Source organism: Phodopus roborovskii, unplaced genomic scaffold (assembly GCF_943737965.1).
Source record: "Phodopus roborovskii unplaced genomic scaffold, PHOROB, whole genome shotgun sequence".
Classification (NCBI taxonomy): Eukaryota; Metazoa; Chordata; class Mammalia; order Rodentia; family Cricetidae; genus Phodopus; species Phodopus roborovskii.
In genome coordinates, this window is record NW_026125759.1 from 1,252,074 (window position 1) to 1,277,830 (window position 25,757).

The 25,757-nt window shown below is 40.7% G+C and overlaps 1 protein-coding gene across 2 annotated transcripts; it reads right to left on the bottom strand.

The window, feature by feature from the left end:
• Window positions 1–1,481: 1,481 nt before the first annotated feature.
• On the bottom strand, window positions 1,482–25,543 carry Mospd1 (motile sperm domain containing 1). Of its 2 annotated transcripts, none has more exons than XM_051178601.1 (6): window positions 25,393–25,543; window positions 11,853–12,106; window positions 11,671–11,746; window positions 9,469–9,686; window positions 4,819–4,871; window positions 1,482–2,877 (listed from the first exon to the last, which is right to left on the bottom strand). In XM_051178601.1, the coding sequence occupies exons 2-6, from the start codon at window positions 12,004–12,006 to the stop codon at window positions 2,806–2,808; spliced, it is 573 nt and encodes a 190-aa protein (XP_051034558.1). In that variant the 5' UTR covers window positions 12,007–12,106; window positions 25,393–25,543; the 3' UTR covers window positions 1,482–2,805. The 2 variants fall into 2 exon arrangements, with proteins under 2 accessions (XP_051034558.1, XP_051034557.1); XM_051178600.1 differs by having other exon boundaries at window positions 4,710–4,871.
• Between the last annotated feature and the right edge of the window lie 214 nt (window positions 25,544–25,757).

A 25,757-nucleotide genomic window follows, 5' to 3' on the forward strand; every position in this document is an offset into this window, starting at 1 on the left:
TGGATTCCCTGGAAGGAGAGCTACAGATGGCTGTGAGTTGTCATGTTGGGAACCAAACCCAGGTCCTCTGGCAAGGCAGCAGTGATCTTAACTCCTGAGCCATCTGAGCTGTCTTTCCTGAAATTATGTTTAAATGACTGAAAGTAGTCATTTGGGTAGGATGTTTGGGCAAGGATAGTGAGGTGAGATATTTTCACTGTGCACTCTGTAATAGTTTTTATTTGTTCTTGACACAGGGTCTCACTATATAGTCAAGGCTAGCCTTGAACTTTTGATCATCTGGACTTGCACTTACTGGGATTAACACATACAACACCATGCCTGGCTAGGTTTTAGGTTTTGAAACACAACTGTTAAGCTACATAAGATGTTAAAAATGAGTTGACCCAAATATAGGAGTACAGGTCTATAATCCCAGTACTGGGGAAGTAGGAGGCAGGAAGATAAGTTTAGGTCATCTTCAGCTCCATAACCAGTTCAAGGCCAGCTTTAACTATACAAGAAGGCTACATCTGAAAGAGAGGTAAAGAGGGTGAGAAAACCAAGTGGGGTAAAAAATGAACAAGTTAAAAAAAAAAAAACATAGCTGGGTATAGTAGTTCACACCTGAAATCTTAGCATTTGGGAGACTGAGGCAGGAAGATGGCTATCAGTTTGAAGCTACCCAGGGCTACACAATAAGTTTGAATCCAGTATGAGCTAGAGCATGTCTCAAAATAACAAGCAAATAAAACAAAAGCAGGTTGGAGAGATGGCTTAGTGTTCCACTTCCAGCATTCATACACCCTGTAACTCCAGCTCCAGGGGATCCAGCCTTCTCTTCTGGCCTGTAATGGTATCTATACTCATGCAGCTCTCTCTCTCTCTCTCTCTCTCTCTCTCTCTCTCTCTCTCTCTCTCTCTCACACACACACACACACACACACACAAACACAAATAAATAAATAAAATGGCTGCTCTTCCAAAGGACACAGGTTCAATTCCCAGAAACCACATAATAGTCCACAAATATCTGTAATTCCAGTTCCAGGGGAAATGACACACTCTTCTGTCTTGTGTGGGTACCAAGCACACATATGTGCATATACACACATGCAAGTGATACGTATAAAACAGGGAAACATAAAAGAAAATTAAAACAATTTCAAAAGAGAATCAACTTCCTGGCATGTATAGAAAATCAAGATATTGCTGTCATTTATTTCGTTTTTTGTTTTTTTTTTTTTTTTTTTTGTACATACTAGTAATCGAACCCAAAATCCTATACATTCTAAGCTACAACTGCAACTATTTCCTTATTACTGTTTTCCATGTTAACACACAGAAGAAGTCAGATAATACTTGGGCATTCCTCAGAGGTGATGCAAATAAAATGTTTAAATCAATAAAAGTCAGGTTTCCGTTTTCTTTGCTGTTTGAAATATCTTTCTGATGTACACATACACAGAGGCACACACAATTCAAAAAATGGAGAAGCAAGATAGAACCTCACAAACATGTTTTTATGAGTTCAAAGTTGATTACATTTATGTGCTTTTCAGTCATTATACAATGTACAGACATGATCCACTGAATGATTTATGCTCCTCAAATGGTTAAACAATGATTTTCTATGAAATACTAGACAAAAAGCTTCTAGAAGCAGAGTACTGTTTCCTGCAAAAATTCAACTTCAGGCATACATTTGTGTTTACATATATTCCTTGAGAATGCTACATTAGCAGTGCATAAAGTTTATTAAAAAGAGCTGAAAGAGAAATCTATTTTTCAAGAGACTCGATGCATTGTGCTTTCAGATAAAAATTCTAGGACAATAAAGATCAGTTGCTGTGACAAGAACAGTTAAAACTGCACAGATGTCAGAGGTCAGAAAATGCTATAAAGAAATGGAAATAGTTGTGCTTAGGGGACATTTTTTGGTAATTATTTCAATAAATAAAAACTTTAAAATGTCTCAGTGACTGATACAAAATAGACACAGATATCTAGGTCTTTCTCTACTTGGCTTAGAGTTTGAAGGTGAAAAAAATCATGGCCTTGGAAACTGTCATCTGACATTCCCAACCAGGGCAAGTCACTTACACTCAGGCAAGCAAGGGACTTGAGAGAAAATCAAAAGGTGATTTCCCCTTAATATCATTAAGGGTTAACCAGCATAAAAGCTAGGACGAACAAATCAAGTTTAAAAAAAGTGCCTACCTTCTTTTAGAACTCTCAGGCCAAACAGAGACACCAGACTGCTTCTATGAGGTGCCTGGTATCCAGAGCACAGCCTGGTCTGTGGTTCATAAGATGATTTAGATTTAAATACAACTTGTGTTCTGAGAGCCCTCAGAATGTACCTTGTTTTCTCAACTCTCTTACATACTGACTGTAACATACACTACAGCAACTCCTTGCAATGGCAGAGGAAGATTTATGATATGCATAGTAATGTTGATGCTTGGGTCTAGGCAATAAATGTCATTTTATCTTCAAGCTGGTCAGTTGCTTGTTTAGGCCTTCAACTTTGAAGGACCCACGACCCTTATCAAAGTGAATTAGACCAAAAGAGATGAAAAATAACATTTAAAGTTATTAGCACAATAGGTATAGATTTTAAAAAGAATTTCTTCAAATAATTCCCTATGTATCACTCAGAAGTATATTTTTGCTGTCTGTAACATAAAGTGCTAGAGTCCTTCAAATAAAATTATAGACTAATTGAAAATATATATTACACATTTGCAGTTACTTGAAATCATTCAATATTTTGTAGTGTGTTAATGGAGTGAAATAGAGATAAAAGGCAGTCCACATTCGTATTTAAGATAAATTTACTTCAGACGTCAGTTTTAATCCTTGCTCATGTTCTAAGTATAGCCATTGTGATAAGACCTGAAAGGGAAAAAAAAAAAAAAATGGAGGGCAGTTAGAGAAATGCATTTCAGAAAATTTACCATTCAATAAACACTAGTTTGGAGCTCAGCAAGCAAATAAAATACAGTGCCACAGGCAGGCACTCTACCAAGAACTCAAAGTCGATTTTAATTTAGTTGATATTATACAGAAGAAATCCAATTTACAACAATAGGCAGTCACTGGATAGATTTAATGAAATCACTTATGTCTGGTCATAGCTAATTTCACTATCAAACATACCTCTTACTTTATCAGTCACATCAGCCATAATAACAGCAGATATGCCATTTAAATGTGTCTGTAAAACCAAATAGACATCAGTAGCCTATTGATGTCAGGGCTTTAGGGCCACTTTCCTTGAGAGATTTCACATTTAAAACCATAGCTATTCAATAACATAAGAACATGCTCCATCCTTTTTTTCTTTTCTTTCTTTCTTTCTTTCTTTCTTTCTTTCTTTCTTTCTTTCTTTCTTTTTTTTTTGAGACAAGGTATGTACTACATAGCACTGGCTCTCATGGAACTCACTCTGCAGACCAGGCTGGCTTCAAACTGAGAAATCTGCCTGCTCTGCCTCCTGAGTACTAGGATTAAAGGCATGCGGCACTACACTGTCTTGCATGCTCAGTCTCGGGGAGCAATAAAGAAGAGCACAGTGAAGGAAGATGACTGCTTAGGACTGCTTAGGACTGAAGCAGTCAGAAATGCTGTTTCCAAATAGGACACTGGGATAAATCTTAGAAGATGGAGATACAGAAAGGTACAGAACAACGGCAGGCTTTTCAAGAAAGGGCATGGCCTGACAAGAGTGTACATGGAGGCCCAGAATTTCAGATAAGATTTTCTAGAATCAATGAATACTTCAACAGGTTCTACTGAAGGATTTATAAAGTGGAATAGCTAGAAATCAGCTCCATGAGGTTTGTAAGACAGCACTGGTATAAACGCCAAGCTATGCTGTTACACTTTATCCCATGGACTTTGAGGGACCAATGGAGATCTTTAGAGTAGGGAGACATCATGAAACTGACACACGAGGGAAATCAACCTCATGACAATGTGATGGGTGGTTTGAAGGATGAGGTCAAAGCAGAAGGAACAGGGAGAGTGGGAACACAAAGAGAGAATAAAAGGGACATTTTTGAAAGTAAAAACAAAAGCAAAACAGAAATCCAGATGTGATCACCCAGAATAAAAAAAAAAAAAAAGATAAGAGAGAGACATGGGGAGGGGTTTGGTCCTTCCTCAACTGAATTGCCAGGCGTTGCTGACTCCCGACTGGAGGTCTTATGCTTTGGGAGGAGTAGATGGAGGGTCCAGGGGGGGAGGCATGGGAGGGGGGTAAAGGGGGGACGCATGGGGAGAACTGTGGTTGGAATGTAAATTGAAACTAATATAAATAAGCAAATACATGACATGCATACATACATACAAAAGTAAAAAAGAAAGGCTAGTGTGGTGGTATATAATTATAACTACACAACTAGGGAGGTGAGTACAGGAAGGTTGGGAAGTCAAGGAAAGAATGGTCTACGTGAGACCTTGTCTCAGAGGGGAAAAGAGCAGAATAAACGAGCATTACAGGGGACACGGAGTAGAGGTGACAGGAGAGCATCAGAGAAGGAAAGACTCTTGTTTTAAGACATTATCGCCTATAGTGGATGGAGGATGGACTCCTAAACCTCCTTTGTCCACCTCCCGATTACAATTCTTTGCCCAACTGGAATGTATGTGCTTTATACACATTTTATAACATTGGAAATCAGTAACCCCTCACATCAGTACCAAAGCATCTTTAAAACCCTTACCTAAGATATAAGCAGCCACTAATTTTTGATTCACACTTAAGTGGAGGTAGAGAGGCACCAGCGATTCCATATCCCCCAGAGTAGGCAGCATCAGGGCCGCAATACACACCACTCCCAGGAAGACAGTTAGCAAACTAGGTCCTGAAGACACAGTTCTGTTTTCTGTAGTTAAAGCAAAAAAAGAGATAATCCCTGACCTTTCTTCTAAAACCAATGCAAGACGCAAGTTGAAAGTTCCCTCACTGATAGTGGCCACCATGCATCAGGACCATGCTTTGGCTATTTCTATCAACCCTTCATCACTACTCTAATCCCATGGACACATTCGTGTTGCACTTACATGGAAGTCTCCAATTTAACCCTCAGTCATTATACAGCGTCTTGCTTAAATGGCAAAGGGAAGCAGTGGAAAGAACAGAGATTACAAATTCCCCAACCCCATTTGTAGGCTACAATAGAAAATAGTCCTTCAAGTGTGCTTTATGATTTCTCTTGTTTGTTTGATCTCTCTATGTAGCCCTGTCTGTCCCGGAACTCAATATGTAAACCAGGTTGGCTTCAAAGTCACAGAAATCCACCCACCTCAGCTTCCCTAATGCTGGGATTAAAGATTATGTGCTGCCACACCCAACATTGTTTGCAGTTGTATAGATGACTACTGTATTAGCGCAAATACCAAAGAGAAAGCATATAAATAGCTTTAAAAGAACATGCTAGAAATAAGTGGGCATTCAACATTTTCTTCCTGTACACCAGTGAATGGCTTGGATATCCCAGGAAGTCCTGACTTAAGAAGGCTCAACTTTACACTGGTGTGAATGCAATAGGCATAACAGCAGTCACACTCCAAACTGTTAATTTTGATTGTTTTCAGGCTTCCTGGTATCTGGTATGATAGTTAGAATACAGGGCTTCAGCAATGAGCTGCAACTGTCTGTCGGCATAGCTATCATAAGAGGAAAACAACCAACACCCTGCAGTGGATTGTGTATCCAATGCTTTTCCCACAGACAACAGGTTCAATTCATATAATGGGCTAACTGGGACAAACTGGGGATTTAAAATAATCAAATTCATAGATCAGAGAGAATTGTGGCTTCCAGGACCTGGGAGAAGAGGCTAATGGGAGCTGTAATTCAGTTCATACAAGTCTCAATCATATGAGATTTACACATCTAAAGATACAACTCTGTCACATAGGACCTATATTTAACAACACTATATTGGGGGTGGCCATGGCACATACCTTTAATTCCAGCTTGAGGGAGGTAGAGGTAGGTGGATCTCTGTGAGTTTAAGACCTGCCTGGTCTACAGAGAGAGTTTTAGTTTGGTCAACACTACCTAGTAAGACCCTGTCTCAAACAACAAAAATTGCAACATCCTTTTATGCACCTAAAAATTAGTTGAGAATCTGATATAATAGTGTAGGCCTATCATCCTAGCATTCAGAAGGCTGAGGTCAGATGATCATAAGTTCAAGACCAGCCTATGCTAGATAACATACTCTAATCTCATATTGAGTCACAATAAAAATGAAACATGACCAAACGTGGTGGCTCACACCTATAATCCCATCTATTCCAGAGGAAATGGTGGCATAAGTCTGTGATCCTATTTCAGATGCTGAGGCAAGAGGATTGAAATCAAAAGGCCAGCTTGGAGAACTTAGTGAGGTCATGTCTCAAAAGTAAATATAGGGCTAGAAAGATAACTCATGAGGACTTGAATTTGACCCCCGAATCCATGCAAAATCACGAATAACACACACACACACAAAATCTGCTGCCAAGCCTGAGGTGGAAGATACACAGTAATTCCAGATATTTGAACTCAGAAGATCCACCCTAAATCTGGGCCAGACATTCTGGTGACAGCCCACATTAAAGGTTGCCAAAGAAGGAAGCTTCTGCTTTCTGTCTGCTTTTTCTCACTTTCATTGGTAAAGTCATGTATCCTGAACCATTCCTTCAATTGTGCTATAACCTACTTGTTCAGGATTCCAATGTAAACTAAAAACTGGCAGCTCTCTTGGATGTCCCTGCGACTCCCAGCACCAGATTGTGACAGCTGAGACATCCAGTTTCAAGGTCTGGACAACTAATGGATACTTGGCCTTTCCATCAGGAAACAGCAATGTCAGACTACTTGGGCCATAGCAAGCCACTTTAATTAAACCACATACACACGCACACACTATAATATATAGAATATGAACACACACACACACAAGTTCATTCTATCAGTTCTGTTCCTCAGAGAACCCTGACTAATAATCCAGTAACAGCATTTTTTCTACCATGTACCTTTCCCGACTAATTTTCCTTTCATTAAAAGGAATAGCCAAGAGCAACACAATTTGTGTTTTATTAATGAAATAATGCTGTTCATTCTATTATTAAGTGGAACTTTTCTAAATTATTAATACCTTAGCTATTGTGAAATTTAATTGAACTTCACCAAAGCCAAAAGGTAAAACAAAGTCACATTTCATAGTAATGATTGCTTGGGATGAAACAATAGCATAAATAACTTTAAAAGCCCTTAGTTCTCGGTTTCTCCAATAGCAAGAGGGGAAGCAGAGACCCAATGAGCACAGCTGTGAAGATCCTGCCTCATACAAGGCAGACTGACACGTGCAAAGACAAAAATGTACAATAATTTTATATAGACAACATATGCTATAGAACTGTGCCCCCCTTGCTAATGTACTTGAAACTTTTGAAAGGATTTAATTATTTTTATTCTACACACAACATGTGTGCCTATGGAGGCCAGAAGAGGGTGTCAGACCTCCTGGAACTGCAGCTACAGACAGTTGTGAGCCACCATGTGGGTGCTTGGCATCCAACCTGGGTTCTCTAGAAGAATACCAAGTGCTCTTAACTACTGAAGCATCTCTCCAGCCCTGTATTTGAAACTTTTGCCACTCACTATACAAACTTCATTCTAACAGATACTTGTAAATGCCTGCCTGGCAGTGCATTTCATCAACACTCATAACTTAATTATAAAATGGTGGTTTTCAGGTCAATACAAACAATAATAAAGAACATAATTTTCTGAAGCCAGAAGGTGCAGACTCAAATGTGTGTGACCAAGCCTTTGCAGTTCATTATTAACATAAGCAATTAAATAAGTAATTAAAACAAATCTACCAATATTCAGTTCTATCTTTTTTAAATGTCTTAGGTAGCCTTGGCTAGTAGTTTATGAAAGCATATATTATGTATTTCTCCTAATTTTATAGTTTCTTTTTTACATGAAAAGATGCACAAAATATAAAGCTATATTTTCATATGCAGTCAACACTCACATAAGCCACCTTGTTAGGTGTATGACACTGTAGTGGCTTTTTCCTTTTTGAAATTATGTTGTTGCAGTGTAGTTTTTATTGTTTGGGGGGGCAGCTTCTCATGTGGCTCAGGCTGGCCTTACACTCTGTATCTAACAGATACTAACAATTACTTCTAGGAAATTCATGCTTAGTTTGTAGTCCTGGTATTAAGCAGAAAGTCTGGGCACTCCATGTACAGCCTGGAAAAACTGCAGAATGGCATCACAAAATAGCACTTGCCGTCATCTAAAATAAATATTTGAAGAAGGACACACTGATATGTGGGTTGATATAATAACAAGGACATTTGTAAAATATCCCCAATATGAGCTTCAATTTCTTTCCCTTTTCTCTTAGTTTTAATTTACTTTTTAGTTTTATTTTAATTTCATATATGTGTACTATATTTACAAAATGGGTTTTTTTTCTTTGTTTTTGTTGGGGATGGAACCTAGGGCCTTGCTCAAGCTGGGTACATGCTCTGCCACTGAGTCACTTTTTCTGTTTTGACAGTCTCAGTAGGTAACCCTCATGGCAATCCTCCTGCCTCAGCCACCACTCCTGACTTTCACATTTCAGTTTCACAGACAGCTGGTTTGCATTCATATATCACTCTCTGAAAAGACCTTTTCCTATGGAAACTTTTATCTCCCTAGTCTTCTAACAGAACAGAAGGACAATGATTAGAAGTTGTTGGGAAAAAAGGGGATTGATGTCTGAAAGTTGGATATGACGAGATTGTCGTTGTTGAAAATATATATTATAGTGATTCTGAGTATCTAAGCTGGAAGGAAATGAGGAATGGAGAGGGATTCAATTAATAGCCCACAGGGGATATTATAATCTACTTAGTTTAATTAACTTCAACTTTAATGAGATTTTTTTTCCAAAATAATATGAACAGCACACTAAGCTTGGCCTATTGCCAAAATGAATCTCTCTCCTCCTTCAAACTAATTAAATGAAAAAGGATATAGGAAAGTCATAGAAACAATCGTATATAACTGCTAAATTGTACTGGTGTTATAAATTTGGTACCTGCATTCTTTAAATATATATGTATATATTGGAGATATATGGCATTTCATACATTTCAAAGTCCAGCGTGGCAATCATCCATTCCTCTTACCTACTGCAGCAGGCATTCCTGCAGCCCCACTTGCTGACTAGGTTGAAAGTGGTTAATTTTGGTTTTGTTTGTTTTTTTGAGACGGGTTTCTCTGTAGCTTTGGAGCCTGTCCTGGAACTCTCTGTGTAGACCAGGCTGACCTCAACCTCCCAGAGATCCGCCTGCCTCTGCCTCCCGAGTGCTGGGATTAAAGGTGAGCCACCAAGGCATAGCAAAAGTGGTTATCTTAGTAGTAGTTAGTCTTAGCTCCAAGATTACAGTTGGAAATGTATAAGGTTTTAGAAGCAATACTACCTGGTTGACATGACTGCTCAAAAAATACACTTTCCGCTAAATGTTCCTTTATTCTTTTCTCCTCTTCTTCCTTTTGTTGTTCCTTTGCAGATGGGAGAAGAGTAGCGATAACCTCTTTTCTTCCTAAAGCCTTCCTCTGGCTTTGCTCTGAGACTTGGAGGCGGAATTTGTCTATCACACCATAGTGACAGGATCGAACATCTCTGTGACGAATCACACTGAAAACAGCAAAATAATAATAATAATTACAAAGTCTGTTTAGGTTTCCATGGGCTTGTCAAACAGAAGGCGTCAGAAATCTCAATAGGATCAAAATATTCTTTCTGACTATAACTAAATACTCAAAATTTGCTAATGACCCTGGGAGGGGGGAACAATCATATAGCCTAAGAAAGAAAGGAAGTAAAGGGGCAATTGTGAACTTATTAGATGAAAGCACACACATAGGATAAAAGTCTTCTCTGTGTGTGTGGCTGAAGATTGAACCCACGGCAAGCAGTCTACTACTGAGATATGGCTTGCGCCAAAAATCTAAGTCTCGAGTAAAAGAAGGATGAAGAAAATTGCCTTTAGCAGTGTTTTTTTTTCTATATATCTGTTAAAAATTTCTTTCTAAATTGGAACACATAAAATCGTAGTTTTTTCCTCACAAACATAATAAATTCCCATTGTTTCTTATTTGTTATTGAGGTGAGAAATCTTCCCTTTATTGTACCTGGTTCTTCCAAGGGAATGAAAACACAATTAGGTCAAGAGTAATGTGTTTATTTGATAAGACTACATTTCTTTGAAATATCCTTGCTTATTGTGTACTTAATGACAACCCAAAGACATGTGCAAAAATTTGTTCTTAAAAAAGACACATCACCTGCCAGGTAGTGTGGCCTTTAATCCCAGCACTCAAGAGGCAGAGGCAGGCAGACTTCTGTGAGTTCAAGCCCAGCCTGGTCTAGAGACCTAATTCCACAACAGCCAAGGCTGTTATATAGAGACACCCTGACTCAAAAATCGGAAAAAAATAAAGATCTGTGTGAGATCCTTGAATGTTGTGCTGACCTCCACCATAACATTATCTCGTTGCTACTTTATAACTGGAATTTTGCTACTGTTATGAATGTACTGTAAATATCTGTGGAGCTAGAGGTTTGACAAATATTGCTTTGAGCTGAGGAAGAAAGAGCTGCCTCTCATAGGGGGACAGCTGACTTGGTAGCTTAAATTAGGGGCTGGCTAGTAGATTCACTTGGCCACTACTAGTTTCTAAAGTACAAATTCAATATGAACTGCTTGAAGCATTCAGCCTTTTATAGATGAGCAGGTACACACACTCTCTTCCTGTTTCAATTCAATCCCAGGCTTTTTAGCTTAATCCTTTCAGACGATCTTATACTGCTATTGTTCTAGAATGTAGTATTATTCATTTCACAAATGTCACTATAGTAGCAGGATGTCTCAAATAAAGCTAAATTCTCTATTACTGCTGGAGAATTTTCAAAGAATAAGCCAGAACTTGACCATAAACATCGCTGCCCCAACTAAAACAATGAAGAATTATTAAAGAAAATGTTGGCCCAAATTGTTTAGGTATTGGATTGCCTTATATAGAATCTTTCAGAAACTTCTTAAATTTTGATAAACTTTTAGCCTCAAATAAAAAGAACAGAATTACCTACTTAGGAATCACTTTGAGATGGGACCATTTTACACTCTAAATATACATGTCCACACAGCACTGAGAGCATGTTACATGAGTCTGACTGACATATCCACACAGCACTGAGAGCATGTTACATGACTGTGACTTACATGTCCACACAGCACTGAGAGCATGTTACATGAGTGTGACTTACATGTCCACACAGCACTGAGAGCATGTTACATGACTGTGACTTACATGTCCACACAGCACTGAGAGCATGTTACATGAGTGTGACTTACATATCCACACAGCACTGAGGGCATGTTACATGACTGTGACTTACATGTCCACACAGCACTGAGAGCATGTTACATGAGTCTGACTTACATATCCACACAGCACTGAGGGCATGTTACATAAGTATGACTTACATGTCCACACAGCACTGAGAGCATGTTACATGACTGTGACTTACATGTCCACACAGCACTGAGAGCATGTTACATGAGTCTGACTTACATATCCACACAGCACTGAGGGCATGTTACATAAGTATGACTTACATGTCCACACAGCACTGAGGTTTCACTGCACCTGCGGCGTCAACAACAACATACTTATTTGGAGTCGTACATAAAACTGAAAGAAAAAGTCACAATGTCATTTGTGTGGTTAAATCAATTCATTTTAGAAGTAAAAAATTAGTAGGAAGTGGTAAAAAAGATTCAGAGGCTATGAGACTCACCTTTGAACTTTAAGGCAAACTCATAGGGGTTGTACAGCGTCAGCACTTGCTTATGTGTTGACTGATCATCTGCATAAAATATCAGCTCCGTGGGAAACACAAAAACAGGAAGAGTTCCTTCCACTAACTCTGGTTGTCTTTTTTGTTGATGCATTGGCACTGAATCCCCCTTGCTGCAGCTTCCGTCTTTACAGTCTCGAATCTATTTTGGACTTTCTTAGATCCTGTTAAAAACTCCAAAGCATTTTGGCAATCTAGAAATGAGAAAAATAAACTGTATGATACTAATTTTCACTAATGTATCATCACCACACACACACACACACGCACACACACACACACACACACAAATATAAATATTTAAGGAACAGCAAGATGGCTCAGCGGGTGAAGATGCTTGATATCAGGCCAGGCCTGATGGCCTACATTCCATCCACAAGTCCCATGGAGAACCATGTCAAGAAAGCTGTCCTGACTTACACACACACACACACACACACACACAGAGAGAGAGAGAGAGAGAGAGAGAGAGAGAGAGAGAGAGAGAGAGAGAGAGAGAGAGGGAGGGAGGGAGGGAGGGAGGGAGGAAGAGGGAGGGAGAAAAAAGGAAAGTTAAGGCAGGTATGATGGTGCACACCTTTAATCTAGAACTCAGAAGGCAGAGGAAGGCAGATTTGTCTACATAGTGACAATGTAGACAGCTAGGGCTACATAGTTATGAGATGTTGTGGGTACCATGAATTAAACCGAGATCCCCTGGAAGAGCAACTATCTCCACAGTCCCTAAAAATTGGTTTTTTGTTTTTTGTTTTTTTGTTTGTATGTTTGTGTTTGTATGTCTGTCTGCCCTTCTATTTATCCTGAAGTGGAGTTACAGGTGGTCTATGTGGGTGCTGGGAACCAAACTTGGGTCTGGAGAGATGGCTCAGCTGTTAAGAGTACTTCTTGCTCTTTTAGAGGGACTAGAGTGTAGTTTTCAGAACCCACATCTGATGACTATCTGGAACTCTAGTTCCAGGGGATCTGATGTCATCTTTTGGCCTCCTTGGGCACCTCCATAATGTGTATATACCCACACGCATACACTCATTCTTTAAGAAAACTAAAAATTTCCATTATTTCTTGTAGAAAACTTAAGAATCACCTTTCCACTATGTTAGTAATAATTTATTTAGAGCTGTGTTGAAGTATGGGGAATATGGTTCTGTTAATTGTTTTTTCCTACTGTAATGAAGCCACCCAAGATGCCTGGGAGCTGAATGACTATACTTGCTAAGCAGTTCTTGGCATTTCCCTTGAAAACACAAAGTCAATAAGTACTCTTTGGCACACGTGGCACCATTCTTCTACTTGTATGTCAAGTTACACAGGCTTCATGAAAGCTGCTTTTTTTCAACTTTAGAGGACTTTGGGATTCCTACTGGGCTTCTTGAAAGTGTTCCAGGTAGCTGTGGCTGGCAGAAGTCTGTCTGTCAAATGTGATGCTTCTGCTTTTATTTCCTAACCTCATTATAGTCAATATTCTCATTTAGCAAACCCCCTAAGAATAACCATAAAAATAAACAGTCTGAGGATGTGGCTCAGCTGGTAGAATGCCTACCTGGCATGCACAAAACACTGGCTTCAGTGCCCAGTATTGCCTAAAACCAACTATGGAGGAGACACATGCTTATAATTCCAGCACTGAAGAAGCAGAAGCAGGGGGCTTCCATTGCACTGGGTTTCTTCATCGCTCACCCCCCTCTAGTGTCCCCAATTCTAGTCATCTCTCCCAGTACCCTTTTCTATAATCAGGCAAGGATCTTTGCAGTGGGATTGGGACATCAATCTAGCCACAAACCCTTCGACCTACAATCTGACCTGTCTACAAGATGGTGACACAGAACTTGTAGAAGTGGCCGACCAATGACTGGTCCAACTGGAAGCCCATGTCATGAGAGGGAACCCATGCCTGACATTGCCTGGAAGGCCAGGAACCAGAAGCTGGACAGAGACCTAGGGTCGAACCAAACATGACTGGAAAACAAAAGTCAATGAAATGATGCCAAATGATATTCTGCTATACTCACTCACATATCTGTGTTTAGTTCAATTGCAAACAGAGGGGTGTCATCCAGCAACGTGTGAGAGCAGATGTAGAGACCCACATCCAAACACTAGGCAGAACCAGGAGAAACCCGGAGAACGGGAGAGGCACAGACAGGTGGTTCTCTCTGATTTTGAGGCTAGCCTGAACTACACAGCAAGTTGTAGGCGTGGCCAGGCACATAAGTCAGACCCATCTCAAAAACAAACAAACAAACAAACAAACAAAAAAAACAGAATGAAAAGAAAGGAAAAGGGAAATTCAACTCTGGAGGCGAAAAACCTGTAGTTTCAGGCTTTTGGAGGCTGAGGCAAGAGGATCCACAATTAGAAGCTACCCTGAACTACAAAGTGAGACACAGTCCAAAACAAAACACAAATGAAAGCAAAGCAGGAAAGTGTACACATGAGCACTAGGAGGGGGCATTCAGAACAACAGTGCTGCACATGCAAGGGCAAAAAGGGAAGGCACCGAGTCCCCGCTGTCTCAGACACCATTGCAGCTCTCTAGCCATCACCAGAGAGCACGGACGTAGCTCATGACCGTGTTGGCTTTGTTCCAGACTTTAGTTGTCAATAAGCCGAGCCAGCCCCTTGACGTTTTTTACGACTAACAATATCTAATGTTTGTATAATTCATAACAGATTACCCAGACTTTTATTAATTACACAGACTGAATGATTAACGATCTGTTAGAGTCTTTCTTGGACTATACTGTGTGCTAAGTGTTTCTTATTATTATTGGTCGTAGTGATTTTTAATTATGAATCGACCAGCCTGAAACAAACAACAATAACAGAATATCATCAGGCTTCCTGCCTTCTAGGCCAGTATTCTTTCCACTATGCCAAAATATTTCCACAAGGGAAAGAATATTTTGTAAAGCATCTAACTGAAGTAATGATAATTTAGCCTATTTTCACTAAATCTATTTTTCTTTCCCGTCCATCCTTCTCCACTCCCCTCATCCCCTACCCCTGCTTTCTTTCTCGACAGGCTCTCTGGTAAATCTGCTCTTAATCTCACAGCAATTCTCCTGCATCAGCGTCTCAAGCACTGGGCCTTCAGGCACAAGCCACCACACAGACCTCTGAATTCCTTTCTTTTGCACTAGGCTGTATACACTGCCACTGGCATAATGCACTCTCAGAAATTTGCTATATATTTTAAATAGAAAACAATAAGCTGTGTGATTTCATTCTTAAGAAACCTGGCTATTAGGGAGATCCAAAGTTGACATGACTAAGTAATATGCTATGACTCATTCTAGAACTCACTTCTGAGGGAAACAGTTTATGATTAAAAGGTAGCAGTTTTGATTTATAGAAGACATAATCATTAAGTATTGGTTAAACTGGGGAGCCATCTAGAAAACAATAAGTTGAATTAGGTCTTTGCTTAATGCCATGGCCAATTCCAAACAGATCAAAACTTTAAGTGTTAAAAGGGGAGGGAAGAGCCAGGTGTTGTTGGTGGCACAGGCTTTTAATCCCAGCACTCAGGAGGCAGAGGCAGGTGGATCACTGTCAGTTTGAGGCAGGCCCCCGGTCTACAGAGCTAGTTCCAGGACAGGCTCCAAAACTACAGAGAAACCCCGTCTCAGAAAACCAAGAAAAGAAAAAAGAAAAAAAAAGGGGGGGGGAAGCTCTAGAAGAAACCACTGGGAATTAAAAAAGAAACTCTCAGGCTACCAATGACATAAAACTAAAACCCAGAAAACTTGCAAATTTAGTTACATAAACTTTTACAAGTACACAGTCCTGGGCTGTGATCACAGCACATGGGAAGTGGAGGCAAGAGGATCAGAAGTTCAACGTGAGCCTTATTTATACAGCAAACCTGAAACCAGTCTGGACTACATGAGAGCCTATCACACACACACAAAAATGCAAAATATTTTATAGGAAAGGGACATAGCTTACAAAAGGCTATTTAAAAGCCGGGTGGTGGTGGTGGTGGTGCACGCCTTTAGTCCCAGCACTTGGGAGGCAGAAGCAGGTAGATGTCTGTGAGTTTGAGACTAGCCTGATGTACAAAAGCTAGTTTCAAGACAGCCTCTAAAAATCACAGAGAAACCCTGTCTCAAACTAATAAACAAATAACCAAAATGCTATTTAATTAACCCCACAAACTAAAGCCATGCTATGATATCAGATCAAGAAAACACAAAAACAAAACAAAAAACCTTGTCAGCACATGGTGAGCGAAATCAGAAATCAGGCACATTCTTGTATTACTGATGGAGATACAAATTGGAACAACTACTATCCTGTTAGAATAAAATCCTCATATCTTCAGAGCCATTAACTTTAGTTTTAGAATATTTCTGGAACACATCCACCACCACCACCGCCGCCACCATGTATGAAGTTACATATTCGTGAAAGCTTTTATATGAAGTATTAAGGATTAAAGGAAATGATTTATGTGAAGTTTGGTGAAAAGACCTTGGTACTCAATATAAGCTAGTTTTCCATTGCAAAAGACTGGAAACAGCCCAGTTATCCATTAGTAGGGGATTTATTAAAGTGTGGTACATCCATAGGGGCTTTATTAAAGTGTGGTACATCCACACATCAGGATACAAGATACCTGCCAAAACAATAGAGAAAGCTCTTTGTGTAGCCAGACATGAATCAAGCCTCACTATGTAAGATAAAGTTGGACCTATTAACACAAACATGTAATCCCAGCTACTCAGGAAGTTAAAACGGGAAGCTATCAAATTCAAGATTTGCCGGATACTTAATGAGACTGTATCAAAACAAATAGTGGATTGGTCTACAGCTTAGTGGTAGAACACTTGCCTAGCATATATGAAGAAGTGCCAGTTTCAATCCTTAGTACTAAATAAAAGACTGACCACAAACAAAATCCTAGTCAGGGAGATTAAAAGTAAAAGGAGGGCTGGGATAATAAAGCTCGGAGGTAGGGCTGGTCTCCAGCATGCTTTCCCTACCAAAATAAGATAGGATTGAACAAGAAAAGCAAGGAACACCTCAGCTGTGTAGGGAGTCCCAGAACAGCATGGGCTACATTACCAGTCCAAACAGGTAAGTAAATAATAAAATATGTACTTTCCAAGCCTTTTAATACAGGTGTGGTGGCAAAGGTCACCCTAGTAGGGAAACAGGCAGTAGAGACTCTCAGAATGAGATTGTCTCAAACAACAACAAAAAGAAAGAAATATGAGATGATTCACAAATCTTACTGTGAAGGCAAAAATAACCACACAGACAAGTGCTAAGCCACTGTTCTAACTTTAAGGAGAATTTAGTTGGCACAGGTCAGAGGAGGAGTTTTATTAGCGTGAAATAAAAGCTTCATCTTGAGGCTTTCTCTTTGTGAGTTAAAGATGTCCTCATTTCCCCATGAATCACAAACAGGCCATCCACTTGTCAACATTAAAGAAGTGCTTAATTGCTTTTGAGCAGTTTGCTGTTTCTTTTTCATACCCCTTATCCCATTCATCACTTATCCTGGCTGCATAGAAGTTGCCTCCTCAACTCCAAGCAGGGGTGATAAGGGAAGAATTAGCACCAGGTCAGCAGATTAGCATTAGCGCTGCCAACAAACATCGTGAAGCACAACACTTGCCTTTGATGATGTTTTTCCTGGAGACCAACACTTTCTCTTTGTCCTACTTCATATTACAAAATGATAACGTGCAAAAAATCCAGGGGAAAGATTATATGCTAAGCTGGGAAAAAAAAAAACTTTCCTGCAAATCAATTTATGAAGGTGCTGTCTACTGTGTGCCAAGTCAAAGTGTGTTAGCACCTCACAGATAAGAAAAGCCCAGGATGATTAAGACATTTTCCCAGAGTTGTACAGGTTACTAAAGGCAGAAATACTGTCCACTCACTCTCATTTATACTGTTTATCTCCTCTGCATCTCAATTAGAAGGTCCTACCCCCATGACTCTGCTGTATGTGCCCTAGTCTTAAATAGCCTGACCCAAACATAATTTAAATTACCACTGTGTTATCATTTCTTTTTCCTTTTTCTATGCTGGGTATTGAACTCGGGACTTTGTATAAGGACTGGAATTATTTTTGGGACAGGGTCTCACATAGCCCAGGCTAGCCTTTAAGTCCTAATCCCCTTTCCTCTACCTCTCAGATGATAAAATTATTATCTGTGGTACCATGCCTGGCAACAAGGTTGTATTTTTAATGTTCTTCTTGTATGGATTCAATATTTTGATATTTGGTCTCTTCAGTTACATATTAGCCGTAATGTCACATTAGTTTTTATCTTATTCTGAATTCATGATAGACCCAAGTTCAATGCAGGCACTTGGAAGATACTGAGGCCACTGGTTTTCCCACAGGTGTCTACTAATAATCAGTTCTTTCATCTATGAGCATGAGCTGTTCACATAAAACACAGACAAAGGATCTTAGTTGAAGGCATTTGTGGTGGTTTGTAAGAAAATGGCCCCCAAATGAAAGTGGCGCTATTAGGAGGTGTGATCTTCTTGCCTGCAAGATGTAACCTCTCAGTTACCTCTCTAGCATCATGCTCCCCGCCATGACAATAGTGGACTGAACCTCTAAACTGTAAGTGAGCCACCCCAATTTCCTGTATAAGAGTTGCTGTGGTCATGGTATCTTCTCACGGCAATAGAAATGCTAAGATAGCACTGCACGCAGAGAGCTGACTGCTGACCACAGGCTAGGGTGAGAGGAAAGAAGGGAGCCACATTCCCAACTGCCTCTCGCTTCCCTTTCATCTCCTCAGAGTCAATCTGGGCCAGCAGTGTTTATAAATCACGACACTCCCACATGGCCCTGACCATAAAGGCAGGCAGTCCTGCTGAGAGGAGATATGGGAAACTGCCTTGTCCTTGACCCTCCCCTAAAAGTACAGAACATTCCTGAGTAAAATTGGAAAGAACAGCTTATGTGTGCACACCACCTTGTGACTAATTTACAAACTACTCTCCCACAGGATGCAATGTCAACACTGAATGCTTTATCCTGACTGTTTGAGGCAGGCTCTTGCTATGCAGCCCATGCTAGCTAGCTTCACACTCCTGCATGCTGAGATCACAGGTGGATGCTACCATTTCTGGCAACCCTGAAATTTCACACTCTTTGCTGCTGGTCTCAACTATTGCCCACAGAGCTGGTCATTTGCTGTTTTCCTCACTTTGCATTGAGCAGAGGAAGGAAAAAGATAAGCCCCCTAGAAAGATAGGGAAGTTTCAAAAGACTCCAACGCTGTAGATTTAAAACACTGGGAATATTAGCAAGCATGAAAACTATATTAAAAGTATATTTTTATCTCCTGCCTTTTTGGGAAAATGGAGCCTATCAGAAGGGCAGGATTCTTGTTCTGCAATGGTTCCAAATTTAAAAACAGTTAAGAATAGGGCTAGAGTATGGCGGGCCAGTGGCACAATGGATAACACGTCTGACTACAGATCAGAAGAATAGGGTTAGAGAAAGACACAGAGGTTAAAAGCACTTGTTGTCCTTAAGGAGTACCCTGGTTCAGTTGCCAGCATCCATATATAGTGGTTCATAACAACCTGTAATTCTTCAGTCACCATGAGATCCAATAGCCTCTTCTGGCTTCTGTAGACATCCACACACATGTAGTGCACATACATACAACTTAAGCACACACAAATATACATAAAACAAATACATAAATCTTAAAAAACAATTCAGTTTTATTAAAGTCTAGCCTCCACCTACCAGGAATTCGTGATCCATCTGCTTAGCCACAGAGGGGCAGCTACTTACACTACAAGTTATTTTGTTTCTCAGCTCCACCTTTAGGCCAGGCCCCTTTTATCTGAGTGCAGGGGCTATCTTAGTCCTCCACACTGGGTATCGTCTTTGCCAAAATCTAAGAAAAAATGCAAATTAGCTAAGAGCAATAAGTTTTACTACTTTAGGCTCTTTAATATAAAAGCCCTTTCTCTTCCATGTTATAAAAACTCAGCAACAAAATATGAATTCCAGTATCACCTATCAGAACTTGTAATGCCACCAATGATATCATAATTCTCATATTTTAATGCCTATTATTCAAGAGCATTTTGTTTTACATTGTTAGGGTTTGGGTGTAATATGCTATCTCTCTGGTGGAGCTGACTACTACAAATCATACAGTCATAAGGTAATCCACATTCAAAAATAAAAGCTGAGTGGTATATATGAAAGAACACCCTTAGCCAGAAGCAGTGGGGCCAGGCTATAAATTCTGGCATCTTAAGAAGATCACAAGGGGGCCTGGAGAGATGGCTCAAGGGTTAAGAGCACTGGCTGCTCTTCCAGAGGTCCTGACTTGATTCCCAGCACCCACATGGTGACTCATAAACATCTATAACAGGATCTCATGCCCTCTTCTGGTGTGCAGGTGTACATGCAGAGCACTCATACATAAAATATAAGTAAATAAAATTTAAAAAGAAGATCACAAGTTCAAGGACAGCCTGGGCCACATAGCAAGACCACATAGCAAAATAAAATTAGTGGCTGGGCATGGTACCTGATGCCTATAATCCTAGCACTTGCCTAGCACAGGCAAGTAGAACTGTATGAGTTCAAGGCTAGCCTGGTCTACATGGCATATTCAGGACAACTTGGGCTACAAAGTAAAAAAAACCCTGTCTCAAAAATAAGTAAAATTAGTGGTATACAATTATAGTCTCAACCCTAAGGCTGAGGGAGAACAATGGTGAGTTCAAGGCTAACCTGGGCTATATAGTGAGTTCCAAGATGGCTTGGCCTAGGAGTGAAAACCTGTCTCACAAAAAGCAAATGAATGGATAAATAAATGCATAAGCAAACACAACCTTTAAAAGGGCTGGGAGGGTAGCTGGGTAGTAACAAGCTTACGTAGCAAGCATGAAGCCCTGGAATTGACCTCAAGTACCACAAAAAAAGCAATGTCTTAGAGAAACATCTTTTTGTAAATGTATTGCTGGGTGTGATAGCACAAGCCTGTGATGCCAGCACTTGGTATATAGATACAAAAGGGTCACTATGAGTTGGTGGCCAGCCTGGTCTACATAGCAAGTTCCAGACAAGTGAGAGTTACATAACAAAATCCTGTCCCAAAAACTCCTCTAATTTCAGAACTCAGGAGGCAGAGCCAGGCAGCTCTCTGTTACTTTCAGGGCAGTGTGGTCTACTCAGTAATTTCAAGGTCAGCCAAGCCTACAGAGTATATATAGTGATAGTGAGACCCTATCTCAAAAAACAAAACAAACAAAAAACACCCAGAAAACTACATACAAAAAAAACCCAAAATATCCTGCTAAACCAAAAAAAACTTTATTTCACCATTTTAATAAACAATTTACAACACTCTAGTGTCTTTGATTATTACAAGATATAAAGAAAAATCTATATTAATTCAGTATTTAGAATATGTCAGCTGGTACATGTGGCACATAGAGTTTTAAGATCTTTAATTCCAGACTTGGGGGAGCAAATCATTGAACACAGCACAGCACTCAGAAGGCAGAAGCAGAAGGATTTCTGAGTTGGAGGCCAGCCTCATCTACATAACTAGTACCAGGCCAACCAAGGCTACATATTGAGACCCTGTCTCATAACAAAATGAAATAATCATATCTTTAATTTGTTCACTATATACTTAGCCTAATTAGATTAGGAATTGTGGTAGGGAATATGAGAAATGATGAAAACAATAATTTCACCTTTCAAAACCCTAGACTAGCAAGAAAAGTATACAATCGGTAAGTATTCAAATATGATGCTATTGTGATATTAGGCCATATACTGAAGCGCTAGTTGACACGGTGTGCTCTGGGAGCAAAAAACTGATGGCCTATATCTGGGATGGAACTGCAAGAAGAATGTGCAGAGACTCAAAAGGGATGGGGGCCACTCACAGCGGGCATGTGCCACTGCATACCATTAAATATGTATGGCAGAGTAACAAGAGGGAAAACTGGAAAAGTTAAGTTGGAGGTAGATTGTGGAAGATCATTAATTTTCCAATGTTTGGAGCTTGTCAGACATGGAAATTCTTAGTGTCTGCCCTACACTTACTGGATCAGGTGGGAGTAGTCTCTGGGCCTGTTTTTTTATCGAGTTGTCTGGGTAGTTCTCAGATTCAGCAGCTTACAGAACCACTGTTACAGGTAGGGTGAAACCTCGGAAGGATTTTTAAGCAACAGAAACTGACCTGATGAGTTTGGAGGTGGCTGAGTGGTGGACATTGACTATCCAAGTCTAACACCTGCCTCCAGTATAAATACAAGGAGAAAAAAAACTATTGGATGACTATGACGTGATGAGATGACGTAAGCCAAGGCTAAAGTTGTAGGAATGGAATCAGATTTAAGAAATGTTTCAAGTGACCAAAGGTCAATCAGGTGACTAAAACAGTCATACAGATGTGTCACTGAGGTGGCTTTTACATAAAAGCTGTAGTCTTGTTGAATTTACAATTTATTTATCAATTTGTAGATCCCAGAAAAAGAGAAGCTGAGAACATTTCCTGTATCTTTCTTTCTTTCTTTCTTTCTTTCTTTCTTTCTTTTTTTTTTTTTTTCCTTTCCCGAGACAGGGTTTCTCTGTGTAGCCCTGGCTGTTTTGGAACTCTGTAAACAATGCTGGCCTTGAATTCCTATGTGTTTCTTTATAGTCAAGAGCAAAGGTTGTCTGGTTTGTACATAATGTGACTTCTAGCCTACTTGGTTGTCCCACCTTCCATTGGAAGTCAATAGGTTGACATATTAACATATCCATATTTTTGTGAATTTAGTTGGTATGAACTAATCTCAGAGACTAATAATATTAGGTTGTGCTGATAGAAACAAATTTTGAACCTGAGAAAGCTAGAAGCCAGGCACTGGCTCAGCTGATCAAAGTCAGGTACAGTCAAAGTGAGGTCATTCACGCCTCCTTTTTCCTAACCTGTCACTAAACTCACAGTAAACCCATTTAACTCAGCAGGAAGTTTGAACTGAACTGAGTAGAAGAATTAGACTTTGGGCTATACCCTGAAAGTCAAGAAAGCCAAGTAGAGCTGTTATTTCTAATTTTGGAGGCATGCTTTAGTATGGGCCATCATCTTCAATTACCTGATGAAAAGCAAGACAGGTGCAGGTCAACCAACATGACTAATTCACTTCCATTTTTGATAGAGTTTCACTATGTACCCTAGCTGGTCTGATACTCACAGTGTAGGTTGGGCTGGCTACAATTTCACACAGATCCACCTGTCTCAAGGCTAATGCAGGATACAATTCCTATTTTTATCATGCTTTTTAGTTGTTACCAACATCTTGCCTTATTTGGCCAACATATTTGTCCAAAAATAGCTCCCAGTCAAAAAGTGCGCACTTGCCAGGCACTTGCCTCACACCTGTACTCCCAACATTTGGGAGCCTATGGCAGCCAGATTGCTATTTTCCATTTCTATTTCAAACCCCCTCTTCTGCTTTATTGTGATTTTGTTTATTTGATCTGGTTTGCCTTTTTGTTTTTGTCTTTTTTATTTATTTATTTATTTTTTGAGACAGGGTTTCTCCTGGAATTCACTAAGTAGAACAGGCTGGCCTCGAACTCAGTATACTATGCAGTTTAGCAGCTTATCTTCAGCCTTTTTAAAAAACAAAAGAAGGGAGCTGGGCGGTAGTGGCACCAGCCTTTAAATCCAGCATGTAGGAGGCAGAGGCAGGCGGATCTCACTGAGATCAAGGTCTGCCTAGTGTACAAAGTGAGTTTCAGATCAGTCAAGGCTACACAGAGAAACCCTGTCTCAAAAAAACAAAACAAAACAAAAAAAAGATTAAAAAGTGTAGAGTAGCAATATTTTCACACATCCCTTATGTAGCCCTGGCCAGGTTTAGTAAGTAATGGGATGGGTTTTGTACTTTCTTGTTTTATGTTTTTAGACAGTGGACTTGAATGTAAATACCTTGTGAGAAAAAAATATACATACAATATTTGAGGCAATTTGAGGAAGATAGATTACCACTCTACATGGAAATACTGCCTATTACACTTAGATATATACTACATGTAAAGGGAATCTATCACAACCATGTCTCACAGATTTGATAAATTCTAAAGTTTCAACTACCTGCCATGTTAGAAAACCTATGTTGCTTTTCGAGTTCTTCATATCCTTCAGAAACCATTTTAACGTCACATCCTGTTTGAGTGTATAGACTGTACAGCTTCAAAGACCATGTTTCCTGTTTTCCAAACACATCACTGATCTGTACCAAATAAATGTGTAATTGAAAAGCTGGGTGTCTACCCCTTACTCAATTTCCTGAATGTAGTCTTTAATAGGCAAAGAGATTTCCCAATACTTACAGGAAGTGTGGGCAAGATTTTCATCACTAAGAATGTATTAAATCCCACGTGTGTCTTTCCCGAAAGAGTAGGCTTTCTCCTTCTGTCTGGAATTCACATTAAGAACAAAATGTGTTCCAAAAGAACAGGACTGCTTTTTAGGCAAAATTCGGGAACTGCAATTTTTCAAGATTACTATCTCTTCATTTCCTTAAAATGCCAGGACCCTTTTCATATTTGCCCTGTGGCTCTCCCAAGTGAAATTTCCTTCACTTCCACTGGGACAGCAATGCTACTTCAGTGGGAGAAAGATGTCAGTTACTTCCCTCTCAGGGGAACCACAGAACTTTAAAGAGGTTGATGTCTACAGAGGGACTCAACCCTTCCTCCTTAAGACATCAGCCCCACCTGCTTGGGGCCCAGCCTTTATAGCTCTATCCCCACACTGCCCGGCCCCATGTGAAACTGGTCATGTGAGCCTGTTTACAGCTGAGCAGCTGGTGCAACCATCAGGATCCATGCAGAGGTCCAGGGAGGGGTGGGGAGACAGGCCACGTACCCCCTTTCTCTCCTATAATTCCAAGAAGACGTTTACTTCCCCCACAGCACTCCCCGTTTCTCCACCTCCTTTCATGTCCCTTCAGGCAAAGCCATCCCGGGACGCCTGGCTCCAGCCACCCCGCCCCCCCCCATTTCCTCCCAGTTGCTCGCTGGGGGGACCGGCTGAACTGCAGGAAGGGCGAGGACAGTATCACCCCAACAGGGTAGTCGATCGACTTCCCTCCCTCAACCCTCCAGGCAATGTCCACCAAAGAGTTGTCCCTGGAGCCGCATCCCCAGGGCAACTGAACTCTGCCAGCCAGGCAGTAGGAGGCTTGGGAGGCTGCCTTCGCCCAGGCAGGGGTAACTACACATCTGCTGGCCCGACCATGCGGAAGGACCACCAGCAGACAGAGAGAGGTGGACCCGCTGCTTAGTCCCAGCCACCCACCGCAGCCCGGCACCGTGCAGCCCTGCTGTCAGTCACCGAGCCAAGCTCTAGCTGCGGGTCCTGGGCATTGTCTACACCGAGGGCCTCGGCCACGTAAGTTCCACGTTCCCACCCCCCCGCCCCACAAGTCAGAGGAAGTGGGTGACGGGACTTTGGGGGACTCTCACCTCACTAACCGTGGCTCCTTGCAAAGCAGCTGCGACTGCTCCTTGCTCCTTTGTCAGCTTCTCCAGACTGCACTGCCTGCTGGGATATGGGAGGACTCGACTGCCACCTCTCCCCGCCCAGGAGGATGAGTCTCAACAGGAGGGTGGGTGAGAAGAGGGAGAGAAGGCGGACCCGGGGGCGGGGTCTAACCGGGGGCGGGGCTTCGTTGTTGCCACCTGGCTTCTGGGCTTTCTTCCTTCTCAATGCTTCAAACTACTTCCTTCTTTGTCCTGTGGTTGTCCCTCCTCTTCCTCTGACCCCTGAGAGGTTTAGAGGCTTTCTCAGAGAGCAATCTCTTTGCATTCATTTGGTAGTAATCATTGGC